General features: G+C 41.3%; 1 protein-coding gene across 2 annotated transcripts in view; it reads right to left on the reverse strand.

Annotated features, from left to right (window-relative positions):
* Positions 1–321: 321 nt before the first annotated feature.
* CEMIP (cell migration inducing hyaluronidase 1) overlaps positions 322–19,713 on the reverse strand; it is a 140,624-nt gene continuing 121,232 nt past the window's right edge. For both annotated transcript variants that reach the window (XM_032771880.2, XM_032771879.2), the window contains exons 21-29: positions 18,949–19,129; positions 16,847–17,062; positions 16,102–16,313; positions 15,477–15,662; positions 14,049–14,253; positions 12,963–13,049; positions 12,479–12,636; positions 7,558–7,658; positions 322–5,259 (exon numbers count right to left, since the gene is read on the reverse strand). In XM_032771880.2, the coding sequence (XP_032627771.1) occupies positions 5,132–5,259; positions 7,558–7,658; positions 12,479–12,636; positions 12,963–13,049; positions 14,049–14,253; positions 15,477–15,662; positions 16,102–16,313; positions 16,847–17,062; positions 18,949–19,129 (1,474 nt within the window). In that variant the 3' untranslated portion in view covers positions 322–5,131. The remainder of the gene's footprint in view (positions 5,260–7,557; positions 7,659–12,478; positions 12,637–12,962; positions 13,050–14,048; positions 14,254–15,476; positions 15,663–16,101; positions 16,314–16,846; positions 17,063–18,948; positions 19,130–19,713) is intronic.

Consider the following 19,713-nt stretch of genomic DNA (forward strand, 5'->3'; position numbering starts at 1 on the left):
CCACTATGGAAAATGTAACACGCTAATATAATGATGGCCCTGATTATCAGAACCTCATAGGGATACATGGATACTCATGAAAAAATAAAATCAGGATTTTTTTTCTGCTGTATACTCACGCTTATTTCACAAATGTCATAAAAAATAATCGTCACCTAAAGTACTCTAGGTGCTGGTTATCAGCTGTTATAGAACAAGCAAGCAGCATGGCAGGAACAGGCACACACAGTCAAAAAGATATGTAAACAAATAGCAGGTCACTGCCATAAAGTTATAATGAAGAGTACAAGAGACAGTCATAATTTGGCATTGAATATTTATTCTGATAAACCTTTTTGTATTCCAAACTACTACATATTAATTCTGTTGTAAGCAAAAACTTTTGGAATGAATCTTCCAAAAGCTTCTGTCAGCATAAATTAGACAGTCAATGCATTGCCACATTCTGTGGACATAACTTTCAAGTGCAAAGCAGATTATCTGAAAAGACATATTTCCAACCTCCTTAACAGCTTGGACAATGCTAAAATCCAGTAACAGGTCTTCAAATCTCTGCAAATTTAGGTCTCATAGTGCCTTTGTAATAAATAAATAGAAAATATATCTTTTTCATTGTGAAGTCTATAGGAAAATGTACAAAACACTATACATCTAATTCCGAAAAAGGACCAGCTATTTCGGCAACAGGTAAAACAAGCATTTGAACTGACACACTCCCACCCCAAAATTGCCCTAATGATGACAACTGTATATGTAGGCTAATGTAAAAATACTTGCAGCAATAAAACCATACAGACAGGATATTTACAGTTTGTGAATGGGACAGTTTAAAGAATGTACAAGCTACAAGGAGTCAGCCAATTCACTATTAGCAGAGGAACACATATACAATCTCTAGAATCCAAAAATATTTAAAAAATAATTTATCAGAACTACTGGTTGATGATATTAGGCCAAATTCTGCTGCCAGTTCCATGCACTTAACTCCCATTGAGTCAAAGGGAGTGGCTTGCATTTCGGGGACGAATCTGGCCCATTATGCCGAGCCATGTTCTCTGTCTAAGGCTTAACAAGTTGTAGTGATCCTATCCTAAGTATTTACAGAGTAAGACCCATCCCCTTCCTCCTAAATGGGCCCACGTGACTATCCTTGCATGACAGAACAAAATAGACTTTTTTTTTCCTGGATAAGATGTGATTTAAAAAACAAGTATATTTCCTAGTGCCAAGTCTTATGATTTCACCCTGAGAATTCCAAAAATTGTGAAAATTAGAAGCTACACTTCAGTACAAATGCAACTTGCCTTTTTGTATTAGTTAAACAAAGAACTTGACTCCTGCTCCATTGGGTTTGATTGTACTGAGTCGATAGGTGCTCAGCTACTACAATATAAAAACGTGGTTGTCTAGAATACCAAAGAGCAAAACCAGGATGTTTTTGAAAAACCAAATCCAAACCCAGAGCGGTTTTGATCCTAGTTCCTCTCCTAAAACATTCAGAATAAAAAAATTCTGATCCTGGCCCATTTCTAGTCTTTTTCATTCATTATATTGTACATATAATCTGCTAATACAGAGCAATAGATGCCATTGTACCTACAGTACAGACTCGATTATGGGACTATTGTGGAGGACACGGAAAGCATTCAGATAGCCAGGGTTCTGAATAATCAAGGATTTTTTACTGTAATTACTAGACTTAAGGGATAGGACCTGTTTTGGCTAACAGAGAGTTTCAGATAAATGAGATTTGTATAATCGAGGTTGAACTGTAAGTGAGACTAATCTTTTTTAAGGAATAGCTGTGATCTGGGGATGGAAAGAACCCAAATCATCATAAGACACTGGGAGAGAAATTTATATTTTTTGAGAGCTATGCCCTTTCACACTGCATCCAGTGGAATTGGCCCAAATGGCATGAATGGTTTAGAGCAGACATGCCTTTGCTTGCATGAGGAATCCTTCATTAACAGACAGTAAAGAAGCCAGGGAAAAGGGAAATAACCCTGGATCATTTAAAAAAATGCACCACTCTTGAAATTCCACTAAGGGTAACAATATAGAAAAACAGTATAGAAAAAAGCAATTCCAGTTTTAAAACCCAGGAAGGGCTGGAGGGGCACATACCTACATTAGAGCCTGAATACCGCTTATAACCGACTCACACAGCAACCTGGCCCAAAAACAAACAATGCCAGAAAGGCCTTTTGGAATTCAGTACCTGCACAGTGACACCATGTGGAATGACACACGGATTCATGGCTGCTGCATTCCAATCCAGAGCTGACATTTTAGATACAGTGAAAAAAAAAGATACTCAGAAAAAAGTCCTATTAAAAAAGACAAACCAACAATGGATTTTTTGGGGGTAGTGGAGGGGAGGGAAACACAACTGCTCTGGCATATGGACAATTTGCCTACTTCAAGAAGCCATATTTTTTTTTGTGGAAGTTACCTGAACAGAAGCCACTTGAGACACCTGCATGATATCTTTGGGAAACATGTAGCATTGCATCATGTACATTTTTGAACAATATACAGTGTTTTTATAAGTTTAAGATAAATTTCCCAGCTTAATGAAGTGTGTTGGCAAGCAGTTCTGGTTTACATTCAACTTTGCTCATCATCCATTTTTTTAAACTTAGAACATTATGTTTTGAAGGAAAGGGGGCAGAAAATACACAGGATTACATTATTTGAGGAGGCGATGTGTCTTCTGGGATCAACTTTTCCTCTTCAGCCCTTTCATGTGACCTCAAAGCCCCCTACATCTTAGTGATTCACCCTCCAGCAAAGATCTAGCTACTTCTGGAGCCAATTAACATACTCACTGCCCTGGCCAGAAGAGACTACAGGCAAGTAATGCACAACACATTGGGTCTGATCCCGTCCCCCTTGATTGCAGTGGAAGTACAATTTAATCCTCACCCTTGATTAGGGATGGAGTAAGATGACTCCGCAGCATTCCCTGCCTGGGGGTGAGAGACCCAAGTGTGGATCCTCTCGGTAGCATGTCATATAGGCATAGTCCACTGGGCTGGCTCTGAAGATTTATATTTGAAGGAATGTGTGAGAAAGTCTGAGTAAGTGTGAAGTGCTTGGTTGTCAGGTCTTTTCCACCAGTCTGTGGCTGCTTGCCTGGGAAAAACACAGAATCATGACGACAGCTATTTAAAAATATAACCATGGGAATACCACTTGTTGGTTATGGCATTAAGCAGAAATAGCAGGTTCCATTATGACCATATTTGGTTTGCACATATGTGACCCTAACAGCACCCCAATGCCAGAGGGTAAGGGGTGCCCTGGTTTCTAGCAGTGAGCCTCCATTGGCCTAACCAGCTCAGTGTACCCCAATTTACTGTATCTAAAAGGTGCCATATAAGATATCATAGGCAAACTGATAACAAGTTGGTCATTAATATTATTGCTGGTGAATGTATGAAAACTTATAAATGTGCACTGGAAATATGTTCTTAAAAATTTGTTTGGCAGGTAGGGCATAAGGCACCCTGCTCTTGACAAAGGAACATGGTCCCACCTGCACAAATGTGTCTCTGATGTCAATTGAGCCAAGAGAGACAATGAAAGTATATTTACATAAAAAGGTAAACAAAGCCATCAAACTAGCGAGCTGGGGAGACAGCCACTATCACGACGGGAGGAGGAGACTGCAAAAATGAACAAGGGGTCAGATCCTGGGTGGACCCTATAAGCTGAGCCCCTCAGCAGGCTTCCTGACTTTGAAAACAAAGATAAAACTTTGAGGATATAAGCAGAGAGAAAAAGCTGTTTTAGCATCCTTTATCTGAAGAGATAAAGAAATGAAGTGCTTTGAGCTCTGTGTTGGTTCAGGGTTAAGAACTTGCCAGCCACCCTGGAAAAACAAGTGTGGTGAGAAAACTACTTTGAACAAGAGACTCTAGTTTAAGTTAGGTTTTAGTCTTAGAAGTGTATTTTTACTTTTGTTTGTTTGTTTGTTTGTATGTAGCCATTTTGGTCCCAGTTCTGTCTACTTGGTATCACTTCAATATCACTTCCTTGTTAATAAACTTAACCTTGTTTCAGTACACCACCATCTCAGTGCAGTGTTTCAAACTGAAGAGTGAAATCCTCAGCCAAACTAACAGGCTAGTGCTGCGTACTCTCTCACCAAAGGAGCAACGAACTTGATAAGGTTTGGTGAATACTACAGAGAGAGGGGCTGAGCACCACAGGGGAGACTGTTTTGGGTAGACTCCGGACAGAAGAGGCTGTTGGTGTCCTCCTGCAAGGAGTAATCAAACAGGTGGAAGCCAGGGTGAGATCACTGAGCTGGCTGCTGGTGTCAGAGTTCTGAGCCATAGCTGCATAGTATGGAAGTATCCAGGGCAAGTGGTGATACAACCCCTTATTGGTCTGGGTGAAACCAAAGCATCACAATGTGTTAAATCACTCCTATGTCATTTCTTTTCCCACCATGTACCATCAGCTGAAATGTGATAGCTCCCCAGTGGTTCAGCATGTACAGGTTAGTCTCAGGATTCTGCAGCAGTTTGACAGAATAGTGCAGAAGCTTTCAAATAAATTCTCATTGTTTGACCATGCTTTGCAGCTTTTAGATACTGACTATAATTTATGATTTCTAATCCAAATTTTCAGCCAGCCTCTGAATTTGCATTCCCAGTTTTGTGCGAGCAGCTCATTGCACTCTCAAAAACAGCAGAGAGTGGATGCAATCAGACCCACGGGAAAATTCTGAGTCTTGTATGAGAATTAGATTTGACATTCATACCTGAGAGGCTCACAAGGGATGTAGAGGCAGAACATGACCAGGCCATGTAAAAGGCACTGACACTCCCCTTCCCACTATTTGAAAACAGTTTTGGCCCAGATATTAGCTTAGAAAATAAAGGTAAATCTGGTTTCAGCAAGCAGATCAATAGGCAGGATCAAACAAGATGTGCAGCACAAGGAATGCTGTTTGTCACATGTGGCCATCTATCCACTTGCAATAACACTTTCTTCATGTACAGCAACCAAGAAATGCTACATCTCTGGAGCGCTGTGGCACAGTGCCTGTTGTGAGCAGAGTCAGTAGTCCTTTTCTATTGGGGTGGTGCTAACAGCAGGAAGGCAAAGCATGGTGTCCTCACAATTTCATTTTCTTCACCACAGGGATTGGCACAACTTGATAGATTTTAGCTGCATCCTCCTCGGTGATCAGTTTCACCCAGACTGGTCGAAAGCTGCCTTTGAATCCGACAAAAGCCATTTTATCTGAAAACCAAGAGCAATAAATTGGTATTGCAGCTGACTGCAAACAAGTGGAAGCACTTTCATAGATTCCAAGGTCAGAGGAAACCACTGAGATCATTTAGCCTGGCCTCCTGTATCACACAGGCCCATAGAACACCCCCCAAATAATTCTTACAGCAAATTTTTTAGAAAAACATCCAATCTTGATTTTAAAAATGTCAGTGACGGAGAATCCACTACGACTCTTGGTAAACTGTTCCAATGGTTAATTACCCTAATTAAATGTATGCCTTTGCATTTGTCTAGTTTCAGCTTCCAGCCATTGCATCGTGTTACACCTTTCTCCGCTAGAATGAAGAGCCCATTATTAAATATTTTTTCCCCGTGTAGATACTTCTAGCCTGTAACCAAGTCACACCTTAAAATTCTCTTTGATTTCATGCCACTCACACACATGCAAACTTCGTGGAGCTAATCACTATGTGCTCTACCTGTGTTAAAGAGGGTGCTCTGGTTATAAAATTTTCTGTTGTACGTGTTAGATGTTTGTAAGGTCATATACTCTGCTGTGTGTCATGTGAGCTATTATCAATTAAAGAATGCAGAGAGGAACAACCACAATGTTGAAAGGTCCTGTTTTTGACTTTTTCCAAATAAAACAGTTCAACATTTAGTTTTGAAACAATCCTTTGTTTCACATTTTGTATGAAATTATGTATCATAATCTAATACACATTTCGAAAGTCAGAATCTAAATGAATGGCCCAAAATATCACTTTTCAGAATTGCCTTTTGCAGAGAATTTTGAAATTTTTATCTTTTATTCCTATTTTGAACAAAGGGAAATTTGGAAATCTTGAAATTCTTTGCAAAACAAAACTTCTGTCCTCCACACAGCTCTGCTCACAATGACTTGTTTTAGCCAAACAACATGGTAAATTTGGTTCTTGATAAACAGGAACCTCACAATTAGGTCCAAACCAACTAGACTCTTCTAACTTTGCCTCCGACTCTAGGTGCACTCTGATCTTTCTGAACCATCTTGTATGTAATGGTGCTGGCTGGAGACTTCATTTTCAATTCTTACTGGTTCCTTTATCTCACAGAAAATACCTGCTAAAGTTACACAGTAGCTTCCAACGGCAAACTCTCTGGGGCTGGTGTGTGTCTTGATGCAATGTAAATATGTGCAATTCCAGAGCAGATATAGACCAACAATTTCTCAATGACAATATCATACAGTCAGTTACAGACATATTGGATGCTGGGCCTAGGTGTGGTAGTTTGAATATATGATCTCTGAAGCAATGGCCATCTTAAAAGAAATCATTAGTGTAATCAGAGGACTAGAGAAGTTAGAGATGGAAAAGAGGTACCAGAGCCGTCTCCCCTGAAGTAAGTTCTCTACCTTCTCTAAAACTATGTCATGACTTTTGGGAACAGCATTTAGCAATGGTCATTGCTGTGATAGTGTGCAGAGACGTACTGCCTTATAGAGGATGCACTTTCAAGAGGGAACTCAAACCAATTCTGTGTTAATCATAGCACTGTAGACAGAGAATATTGTTAAGTAGATATGGAAGATTTAGGCATGTGCAAGGAAAGCAGGATTAAATAAGTCTCGGTTTAAAATAGCTGTTTAGTTGTGCTGCTACTTGGCACTCTGGTTTAACAGTCTGTATGTTTAGGAGACACCTGGACACACTCAGAATGGTCTTTAATTTGGTATTTTCACTCCCCACCACTTGGAAGGGTGCTATCTGGGCACTTCTTCTACGAAGGGTACCAAAATGCACTGCCTTCTCTACAGCTGGTGCGATGCCATCTTAGCATCCATTCAGCACCAGGATGTTGTAAGCGTGGTTTCTCCTTATGCCTTATTCCCCAACGATAGACATCACATTGAGCCTGGGTGGCAGGAATCCTGAGGTCTTTCCCAAACTGTCTTCAAGGAGGGAGATCTGCATCTCTCTCACTGGCACGAGTCCAGTTGAGAAGCACAGTGCCCACTTATTTGTGCAAGGTCAGTTAAATAAATAATTGGAGATATACCTATCTCCTAGAACTGAAAGGGACCTTGCAAGGTCATTGAGTCCAGCCCTCTACATTCACTAGCAGGACCAAGTACTGATTTCCACCCCCAGATCCCTAAGTGGCCCCCTCAAGGATTGAACTCACAAGCCTGGGTTTAGCAGGCCAATGCTCAAACCACTGAGCTATCCCTCCTCCAGTTTACTAACAGGAGTTGATATAGTAAAGGTTTTTACTTGTTAGGTTAAATACAAACTTTTGATTTGTTATGTTTTTAAAATTCCTTACCTTTTAACTTAAAACCCTTCTCAACTCCAAGTTTTTCCAGTACTTTAGTCCAGGGTCCTTTTGAAATGAATCTGCCTTTGGATGCCATCACCACTATAGAACTAAAGAAAACAAAGCCATTTGTAAATAAACAAGCAATAGTTAAACCTTTGTCACTTCTCTGATTTAAGCATTTGTGTCTGCCATCAGTGTGACCTTGGGACACCAGCGAACTAGATGTTCTCCAATGACTTAACCACATATTCACTTTTTCATATATGCAAAATCCATTAGAAAGCATATTTAATTTGCTCATTTTACACGGACTTTCTAGAGCAGTTTAAATGTTCAAAATCAGCATTTCCATCACATGCTACTCTGAGTGGAATGTTCTTCATCTGGGATGCACTAAGAAGTTCTCATTTAACTCTTTGTTTTCATATCAGCAACGGACTAAATCTCAGATAAATTTATCTCTCTAGAATCTGTGCAGAGGGTCAATATTCCTACTTTTTGAGTGCATGTTTGATGTAAATGTGCATTATTAGTGTCCTTATAAATAGCATGTGTCTTCCAAAAGGTCCTCAGGTGCTTTATAAACTCAGACTGAAGTACAAATGATGTACAGTTCAGGGATCAGATTACTTTACCTATCATAAATCTGCAGCAACCTCTGGGGTAAAACTCAGCAGCCATTTAAGCAACACTATAAAACAGGTTAGGGCAGAAAGTGAAGAAAAATCCTGTATCAAATTGAACCTGGAAGGGGCATTCTGTAGATAGAACCATCCAAGCTGAAGTATAGGCAGGTTAATGACGTTAGCACCCCTATTCTGCAAGGCGCCAAGACCTCTCCAGTGACTGCACCAAGAAATCCTGACTTTATTGAAGAAAGTGAGAGTTTTGCCACTGACTTCAATGAGGCCCAGATGGGCTCTGGTCCTTGCAGTCAAGTATGCACCTTTTCATTAAAGAAGTGTTGCAGGGTGATAGAATAAAATAAATTAAACTAGTCAAACATTTGATCAATCTTGCAAGCTCTCCAGGTGAGGTGTCCCAGTGATGTGAATGAGTGCTCTGCAGGTAGAAAGCCTTGATGGATGAGCCCGATTGTGTTACAGTAGTACAAACTGTCACTATAATTAGCTATCCAAGAGTTCCTTGTTTTCCAGATATTATTACATAGAATGCAACTGCTGTGCTGCTGAATGGACTAGCTACATCTTAACATAACGATTCCATTAAAATCCATTGTAATGGGATAATGGCAATACAGCAATTACAAGGAAAAACCAGGAACAAAAGGGTTAATAGTCACTAAGGCCTAATCTCCACCTAAAACTTGGAAAATTCACACTCCTGAGAGATGTAGTTAAGCCAACCTAAGCCCCAGTATAGACACTGCTAGGTCGATGGAAGAATTCTTCCATCAACTTAGCTACCACCTCTCAAGCAGGTAGATTAGTTACAGCAATGTAAAAACCTCTTCCATCACTGTAGAAAGTGTCTACACTACGGTGAATCATACCTGTGCCATTGTAGTGTAGACAAACCTTTAGTCTGTTTTTAGCTTAAACCTCAGCTGTTACGTTTAATACTTGCACTGTTATAAAACTAATTGGGTTAACAGCATGTATTTCATTACATTCTTGGTCTGATATTAGTTTTTTTTTCTTTCACTTTACTAAAAAATCATTTATTTCAGCTAAGTCTTTCCTGTCTTGGAGCTTTAAAAAAATAGCTTCAACTTGTTCCAGCTATTTGCTTTGGGAAACTCATCACAAAAGTATGAACAAAATATGACAACTTGGCCTGCAGTAAATTCCTAGAGTGAACTAATAGGCTCTGTCATTCCAGGGAAAAAAGCTAGTAAAAATGTATAGCTCAAACAGATTCATCACAGCAGACCCCATTTTTCTTTCCTGGATAAATGGTATGTTTAACAGCTATAGCTAAAATGTCTGGCTATATCCCATTTCCGGAAAGCAGGCAGGAGAATGGAGGAAAGGGCTAAGAGAACATTTCAGAAGAGCAGGAGAACAATCCAAGGTTACTACCCTACTAAATATATATTGCAAAATTAGGATCTGTGAGGTGTTAACTGTTCTTCACATCTATTGATTTCAATGGGAGTTGAGGGCTCAGCAAGTCCAAAGATCATGTTCACAGGCCTTGCCTACACACACACACACAAGTTGTACTGCTTTAATTTACTTCTTGAGGAATTCTTCACCACTATGCGTGCAAAAAATTAATGTCTCCTGCAGATATCTTTGCTTCCTCGCAGAAAAATGACTTTCTGAAAGGGAAGCAAAGGGAAGCTGCAAAAACAGTCATGCACAACTCCCTAGCAACACAGGTACAACGTTCCAGGCACCCTGCACAGCTGGCAGAAAGGTAAATCACTGTGGGGCTGGAAACACTCCAGCCAGTGGCTCCTACCCTGAGCCAGGGGTCAGCTGCTAGTCCCAGCTGGGCTGGAGGCAGGAGAGGTTGGGACTCCCTCTTCTCCTGCAAGGCGCAGCTGGGTCTGCGTCAGACACCCTCCCCCAAAAAACCTCCGTCAACTGTAGGAAGCTCAGTATCCTCCCCTGCTTCCTGCCCCCATCACTCCTCAGCTGTGGGGGGAGGGGTCACTGTACAGGGGAGCTGCTCCCCCATCCACCCACCCCTGTGCATCTGGACCTCCCATAACCAGACACCCACTTCATCCTCACCCCGTACACCCAGAACTCCCCTGGCTCTCTATACCCAGATCCCACCCCACAGCACGTCAACCCTTGCATCTGGAACCCTCCTGAACCCAGATCCCCTGCTTCTTGACCCCTGCACCCAGACCACCCCACACTGAGTTCCTTACACTCAAACCCCCACCCTGGGCTAGGTTGACCAGATGTCCTGATTTTATAGGGGCAGTCCTGATTTTGGGGGCTTTTTCTTATACAGGCACCTATTACCCCCCACCTTCTGTCCTGATTTTTTACACTTGCTGTCTGGTCACCCTACCCTGGGCCCCCACACTGACAGCCAACTGTCTTCACCCAAACCCCCACCCCACCAAGCCCCTCTCCCCCAGCACCCAGACCCCCCTGCTAAGGCCCCCACACCCAGACCCCTCTGCTGAGCCCCAACAACCTTCACCTGGAAGCCCCTGTACAGTCCCATTGCCCCTGCACCTCGAAACCACCCCCAACGAGCCTCTGTCAGGAAATCACCACAAAAATGAGGAGATTGGTTAAACAGAAATTTAAAGGTACAGCACCAAAAGTAAAATTTCTGCAAGCTGCATGGAAACTTTTTAAAGACTCCATAATAGAGGCTCAACTTAAATGTACACCCCAAATTAAACAACATAGTAAGAGAACCAAAAAAAGAGCCACCGTGGCTAAACAACAAAGTAAAAGAAGCAGTGAGAGGCAAAAAGGCATCCTCTAAAAAGTGGATGTTAAATTCTAATGAGGAAAATAGGAGCATAAACTCTGGCAAATGAAGTATAAAAATATAGTTAGGAAGGCCAAAAAACAATTTGAAGAACAGCTAGCCTCAAAAAGTAATAGCAATTTTCCTCTAAGTACATCAGAAGCAGAAAGCCTGCTAAACAACCAGTGGGGTCACTGAATGATCAAGATGCTAAAGGAGCACTAAAGGACAATAAGGCCATTGCGGAGAAACTAAATGAATTCTTTGCATCAGTCTTCACAGTTGAGGCTGTGAAGGAGATTCCCAAACCTGAGTCATTCTTTTTAGGTGACAATCTGAGGAACTGTCCCAGATTGATGTGTCATTAGAGCAGGTTTTAGAACAAATTGATAAACTAAACACTAATAAGTCACCAGGACCAGATGGTTTTCACCCAAGAGCTCTGAGGGCACTCAAATATGAAATTGCAGGTCTACAAACTGTAGTCTGTAACCTACCATTTCAATTAGCTTCTGCACTAAATGACTGCAGGATAGCTAATGTGATGTCAATTTTTAAAAAAGGGCTCCAGAAGTGATCCTGGCACTTACAGGCCAATAAGCTTGACTTCAGTACTGGGCAAACTGGTTGAAACTATAGTAAAGAACAAAACTGTCAGACACATAGGTGAACATAACTTGTTGGGGAAGAGTCAACATGTTTTTTGTAAAGGGAAATCATATCTCACCAACCTACTAGAATTCTTTGAGGGGGTCAAAAAGCATGTAGACAAGGGGGATCCAGTGGATATAGTGTACTTAGATTTTCAGAAAGCCTTTGACAAGGTCCTTCACCAATGGCTCTTAAGCAAAGTAAGCTGTCATGGGATAAGAAGGAAGGTCTCTCATGGATCAGTAACTTGATAAAAGATAAGAATAAATTCCTCTACCAACAATTATGAGTATTAATACTCTATAAACCAATATGAGCAGAGAACGCAATCCTCAACTGAAGAAGCATGGATATGGTTTCTATTTGTATTTCAGGCTGGCTAGACTCCTGTGCTCCAAGATACAGCTGCTCGGAACATGTGTTTGGTACTCAACAGGCTAGTTTTATTGCTCTGGATCTTTGGCTAGCATGCTTACAGAAATCAAAACACACAGCACGTGTGTTTAGGGATGGAACACATGCACATAACATGCATATTCTTTATCAGTGGCATCTGATGAGAACTAATAGATTACTCAGGCAATATGAAAACAGATTAGGAGCATCATGGTTTAAGAACTGATAACGACAGTTTTTTCACAGGTTTACAGTCCATGCCTTAGAGCCACTTTGAACTCAGCATTTGGATTCTGATGAGATTCTGATGAAGTTGATACTGAGCCATGTCATGCAACTGAATCAGGTCATGAACCATGTCATTAGGATTTTGTAACTAAGCCATATCAGGTGACTAGGACTAAGAAAAAGGGTTAGCATTTCAGCAACCCTCCTGTATGCTAAAGTTTTATTACATACTGGATTATTTACTCACTTATTTTTGATGTTGGTGACATAATTGTCTACCTGGGTTGGGATACCCTGTAGAATAGAGTTTTTGAAATTTATTCGGTCAACAATTTTTCCATGTTCCCCATCAATCACAACAACTTGGATACCATCATCTGCGAGGAAAAACTTCTTATTATCAACCTGTAGAAAAGAAAAAAAACTCTTGATGTGCCAAAGAAATTCAAGATCATAACAGTTAACAGTAAGAAACCTCATGACTGTGGCATGGCAGCGCTGAACTGCTCTTTGCTTCCAGGGGTAGGATTCCCTATCTCCTCGCTTGGACCAACTTGAATTTTTGCCTATTATGTTGCACTACTCGTTTTCATAAGAGACATAGCCTGAATGACCTAATTTCTTGAAACGATCAGTGGTAGTTTCCTCAGTAAATTCTGAGTGAACCCCCAGAATTTTAACCTATGTATTTCTAAAAGTCCAGTAAATGTGGCTGAGAAGGAACCACTTACCTCAATGTATGCAAAGTCATCCCTGAGGTGGAAGTATCTGGTCTTGAAGGTTTGTATTTTCAGCTCTAGGAAATGGTCCTTATTATTCTGTTTAAAAATAGAAAATGGTGTTTTCCACTTTTGTACATTCCCCAAATGCTATTTATTTTAAACAAGAGCTTCCTAGCAGTTTAATCAACAATAAAAAAGTACCTAATATGTTGACACTTGCCAAATTACATTGTTGATGAAATCTGGGTGAAAACTTAACTTCTGAGCTGATCCTGTCAACATTTAACTTTTTGCAGTTTCACAAAAAGGAAAAGTTTTGTTTTGTGCAGTGATATGTAGTTAATTGAGGCTTTGATCCTGCATACATGCTCCAAGAGAGAAAGGTAAGAAAAGGCAGGGCTGGGGGCAGAACATGAACCTGTCTTTCAGCAGAAGCCTTGATTTGCAAATGTCCACACTGCTATTTTCATCCCCACAGCCTGAGCTCTGTGAGCCAAGTCAATTGACCTGAGCTCCGAACTTAGTGCCTCGGGTTTTTCTTTGCAGCATAGACACACCTTTAGCTATGCAATCCCCCTTCTGGCATTGCTTCTGCTATTAGGCAGGCGTGGCCTGCAGCCATGCAGTAGACCTCTCACCAGAGCACAAGCAAGTTCTCCTGAGCAACCCGTCGCCCTGCTCATCACTTTGTGTGTTGTGTTTCTGTGCACAGCACTCCACCCCTGATCATTAGATCAAATTCTTACTGTGAAATGCAGTCTTCAATACCCCAGAGCTATCCCCATTGCCCCCATGAGTATCCAGCACCTATCCCTAGGAGGCAGGCATATAGTATGGAAAAGTAACTGTTAGGGAACATCTGCTGAAGCTTTAAGTATCTCTTCCTTTTATGAATCTGGGTTTTCTGTACTAGCTGGTGGCTGATTTAGGTTGCTTTACACTTCTGGACCATTTCAGGATGTTCTGCACAGGGTAGAGTAGTTCTTATAGAGATGGTCTCCATGGCTACACGGAAAGATGCATGATAAAGCTTGTAAATTTACAAGGAAACAGAACAACGGTCATAGAAATGTAATAGCAAAGAAGGTACTTTACCAGTTGTGTGTTAGAGAGCTTCTTAGGCATCGGCACGTCTACTACTGCATTTTCTGCGTATTTTGGATAGGCCTTGGCTTCACAGTCACTGATTTCAGAGTTCTTTGGGATCACAGCTTTGATCTTTATTCTCTCACAGCCTTGGATTGAGCAGAAAGCAAACTTCTCCTTCTCATTCTGGGCTTTGAGTTTCAGAAACAGCAGCCTGCAGATTAGGGGTGACAATGCACAAATCACAGGGCGTTACACACCAAAACGGATAGGTCCAGGTTATAACAGAGTACATCTCAGTGCTTTGTGATAACTAATGTGTAATACGGCCACCCTAGACTGATGCTAATAGAATATTTATACCACATCTCGCATTATGTATTTATATAGCTCTAGAGGTCTGTTATTTTTACATAAATCAGTGCGTGTATATATATTTATTCAGAGGGGGGATGATAGTCCCTGTGAATCAGGGGTGGAGGGATAGGAGAGAGAGCAAAAGGGAGTTACTGAAAATGGAAGTGGGGGGATGGGCAGCCCATCCAGGCTGGGAAGGGGCTTCCTGGTAGTTCTGATGGCCATTCCTACTGCAGTTCCTCCACAGCTGGTGCCCTGCACTTCCCCACCCCTCACCAGGTGCTTGGTGCCATGTGCCCTATTGCCCCCTTGCTCCCTGTCCAGGTGCCAGTCCCCTGTGCCATCCTCCACCCCACCCTAGTAGCTAGTGCATGTGTTCCTGCCCCTCCATCAGGCCAGGTGTCTCCACTGGAGCCCATGGTGACCAGAAGGTGGCCAAGAAGATCTTCCTGCTCCCCAGTGGTCAGTCCAATCTCATGTACCACAGCCACCCCAGTGCCTCCTCCATGAGATATTGTGGGGGTGGAAACATAGATCCACTCCCTCCTAATATTCCCATTGAGGAAGCGCTAGCCCCCCAGTATTTATTATAAATATACATCTCTTTCTCTCTCTCTCTATGTATAAACCAGCCTCAATTTCCTATAAGAAAGAGCCCTATCCCTCAAGGGGTAAATTTGTCCTGTTCAAATCCACTGGGCAGCTATGCATCACACATGTTAATGCTCATAAATGGTTGTGGTTTAAGATTCCTAGATCGAATTTTTGAAATGAGAAGGGTTTTATGCTTGTTCAACCTAACTTCATTGCTATGAATTGGGTCCTCTTTCTGCTTTTCCTTTTGCCCTGCTGTACATTCATTTGGCACTGGGAGCCATTGGAGGCGAGGGGCTGTGGCTGGGAACACATGAATGAAGGGCAGCCACCATGAGTCAGAAGGAAATGAAAAGTTGTTCGGGTCTCAAGGAATCTGTTTGTTGTGATCCCAGTTTGCATTTGAATATTGGTCTTGGCCAAAACACTTTCTGGGTCAGATGGCTCTCTCATATCTATCTAGTTGGCCAAGGGCTATTTCCTTACCCAGTGTCCTCATCCCAGTAATAGTATCCCTTGGTAGGATATCTGTACTCCAATTTGTCCATCTGCAAGGTCCTATAGAAGGTCCCTGTTTTGTATGTTTTCTTCAAGAGACGATTGTGGATGTCTGAGAGAATGGAAAATGTTGTCCCTTTAGGATAACACAACCCGAGCTGGATCCAGTCGTTCCTAAAATAGCAAAGAGCCACATTATAACAAATAATAGACACATGACTATGACTTTCCTGGGCACGTCATCAGCCAAGTTAAATAGTTCACTCTGAAATGTAACACTTTTTTCCTGGCCGGTTAACATAATTTAGCCTTTAAGAGAACATCTATGTGCTACTTAAGCAATATAGGCTACATTCATCCCTGATCTAATACCATTGGCATCTATTCATCAGGGATTAATTTGATCCTAGGCATCTAAAAAAAAAAATGGGACATAAGTATCACGACAAATTAAAAGATGGGGCAGTTCAGAGTGGGCTTCATGGAATAATGATGTCAACCCTGAAAGACCTTCTCATGACTATTTCAGTAACATCACTCTTTAACCATTTACAGCTACTTTACTGAGTTCGGATGCTACTTTTGTGCAGTAGGGTTTGGAGGGATCACTCACTTGTTGAAGTTGATGAGCCATATAGCTAGTTCCTCGGGTGCAGTCTTGTCCCAGTGGACGGTATAACCTTTCTGCAGTGTTATAACTGGCTGATACTGCTGGTAAGGAGAACTTTTGCTTAAAGCCCCCTCCAAGTAGAGAGGATGACTGTGGTAGTCATTTTTGATTATTTTCATTCTCAGGGTGGCTGACTTGTAGGCCTGGATGTATATCTAGATTAGAGAAACAGTCACAATTGGTTTAATAAGTCACAGGAATGGAAGATAGGAGATCCAGATTCTATTCTGGCCTCTACAAGAGACTTCCTGCGAGACTGTGGGTAAGTCACCTGACTTAGCTGTGACACAATTTCCTCCATAAAAATGTGGAAAATAACACTTCCCAATCTTAGAGTTAGTTCATGAAACTTAATTTATGAATGCTTCTGACATGCTTGGAGATCTTTGGATGGAAGTTGCTACAGAAGTGCAGTGTTCTTTTCATTGTTTCATATTCATGGCCAAAATTTTTAAAGTGCCTCTGAAAATGTACAATAATATTGACAATCAAACTTATGTATGTGTGCAAAACCATGCAGGTAGATGCACTGCCAAATGCTATGGTACCCTGAGTGTCCTATAAAAATGCATATTTCTGAGTTCAAGATTACTTCAAGCCCTACCGTACTGGGAAATGTAAAATAGCTATAAACCTATAACCTCTACTCCAAACGCAATGCCAGTGGTGTAATGTAAATTCTTTGTACCTGTGCATAGTGCCCACTGCAGATGGCACCTCTCCAATCTGGCACATCAATACAGTCTGGGTGTTTGATCAACCAGTTATCTTCCTTTATAAGGTATGAGCCGGGATATTCCGACACAGAGCCATCTACATCATGAAAAACTGATGTTTTATCACCATCCATATTCAGGTCATTGAACCAGGGTCCAGGTTCACCAAAGAACACTCTTGAAGTAATCTAAACAGAACAGTGACATCTATTTACATACCACAGGAGCAATTCAAGTATTTTAAGTACTTAGCATTTTAAGTGAAGGACAACTCTGTGGTTGTTTGAATGGCTTGAATTGTTTGATTTTAATTAGCATTGTAAAATAGTTGGGACAAGAAGTGGCATTTAGATGTGTCAGTCACTGTAGGGATGGAGAAATTTAATTGTACATTAGGGCCAATATTTTCAAAAATGGTCATTGATTTTGGGTGCCTCCAATTTGGGTCCTCAACTTGAGACATCTTAGATCTGGTTTTCAGAAGCTATGAGGACCCACAACTCCAGTTGAAGTCAATGGAGCTTCTAGGTGCTCAGCACCTGTGGAAGGAAATCAAGTTCTGAGTAACTCAGGCTGGATGCCCCCCAAAAAGGAGCACCCAAAATCTGTGGACACTTTTGGTAGTATTGGTCTTGTCAGCTAGCAGGAATTTCAATGACATTTGCTAGAATATTTGAGTTGCCCCCTCCTTGTCTACTTACTGCATGCATGGTCAGTGCTTGAGGCTAAAGCAGAGCTAAATCACGCACAGCAGAAGTCTGCTGGGTCATAAGCCCTGTCTTGTTGACCATGAATGAAAGAGGTAGACGACAAATCACCAGCATTCTATCCCTGGCCTCCATCCTGGGGTTCACGTTTTGTTGGAAGGTTCAGGGACATTTTTATTTTATCTGATCCAGTTCATGTGTTCCTACTTCTTCTTCATTTTTTAAAATTTGTATGCTACATAAAGTTGCACTTACTCTGGGAACAATCAGCCGCCTCCCCGGGGACATGGCTGCTTATGTAACTTCTGACCAGTGGTTCTTATCCAAGTTAAATAAACTGAATGTCGCAAACCAGTCTGATGAAATTTGGCTGAGGCTGGGTTGGACACTTTTGAGGATTTTTTTCTCCCTACCATACACTTGGCACAAAGATTTTCAACCAACTTTTCTCATGAAATTTTAGCATATCTGGTATTTAGTAAACATGAGGCAATCAGAACCATTCGTTCAATCCACAGATGTCTGTAAATACACTTGCAAGGCTTGTTAATTGGATTAAACAGCTGCTAGGTACATTTCATCAGGAAGAGGGACATTCTCAAGACCAGCAGGCATATATTTGTTCAAGTAGATGCAAAAATACTGGCCAATTTCTTTCTCATCAGGATTAATTCTAATTAATTTCTTGGTTTGGGTCAAACAAGCACCCAAAAGTTCACATGCTTATTCAAAGAAGATCGGAAATGTTTGAGCCAAATTCTGCTTTCATTTACATTTGCGGGACTGATGTCAATGGAATTACCAGATGTAAATAAGAACAGAATTCAACCTAGATTCTGCTCTCAGGGATGTTCCTTGGCATTTCTTCCTTCTGATTGGGCTGGAACTTTTACAAGAACAGCCTTTCTATGCTGGCACTTCAACATCTTACCCCACCTGGAACCAAAGGGGACTTTTTTCCTCTCACCTGTACTGGTTTTACTCCAACTGTACCTCTCTTAACTTCAGTAGAATTACTCCTTGTAGATGGGAATGGAATCAGGCCTATGGTAGCTCAGAGGCTCACGGAAATAGAAATGCTATTTATTGATATGGGAAACAAGCTTTGGGGGAAATAGGTCCAGTTCTGGTTTGCTCTGAGTTTGTGAGAAAGCTGGGCTTGTTTGTTTTTTTTAATTCAAACCAGTTTTCTTATCCCTAATTTACACCTAATTTGCTAAAAACATGGCAGTCATTGGGACTAGGTTATTAGGCTTCCAGTTCTGATGTTGGTTTTTCCTAGTGGCCATTTCCTGAATCACATTTTTCACCATCACACTCACATCCAAAACCAAATGACAAGGAGCCCATTTTAAGGAATAACTCACGGGAACATCTTCAAATAGAATGTCTGTGACGTTGTTATTGGGGCAGCTCTGCCAGGCATTGTTGAGCCGGAATGCCAGGGCACTTGTGTGGCGACCATCTAGTGCAGCAAACTTGCGAAACGTACAGTTTTGGATATTGACTGGCCCATCATAGAACTGAATTCCTCGAATTGGAAAATTGCTGAAACATATTTGAAAAACAGAAAGAAGGAGATTTGGTCAGAATGAGTTACCATCAATCTGTATCTTAGATAATGGATAGCCACATGATGCTTGCTCTGTAGCCAATATTATTTCTCCTAGCCAGCAGGATAACTCTGAGTTAGTGCTGATTTTGTTTTAGCCTGTGCAATCCTTCAGTTCTTAGGAGTTCAGTCAAGGTCTCTCGTGTCTAAGCAGATCATCTTTATCTGTACTCCTAAAGGCAAAGAACACTGGCTAATGCCAAGGCAATGATTTAAAAAGAAAAAATTCATGCTGCAATCACAAACAAGTTCTGCAGCAGCAGCAAAACCTGTAACCAATCAGACCTGCACTCCTCATTCTGAATCACTGCAGGGCTAAAATCCCAAGACAGCTGGCACAAATAAAATAAAAACTGGCCTTCAAAGAAGCAAAAAACTGTTGCACTGCCTAGGACACGGTTTTAAGGGAGCTGGCACACTCCAGAGCACATTAACCCAGACATCATTTAGATACCAGTGGAAAGGTAGAGAAGACACACGCTTTTTCACATTCTGATTTGAGTGACTGTGATGTTTTAAC

Source organism: Chelonoidis abingdonii, chromosome 9, assembly GCF_003597395.2.
Source record: "Chelonoidis abingdonii isolate Lonesome George chromosome 9, CheloAbing_2.0, whole genome shotgun sequence".
NCBI classification, from domain to species: domain Eukaryota; kingdom Metazoa; phylum Chordata; order Testudines; family Testudinidae; genus Chelonoidis; species Chelonoidis abingdonii.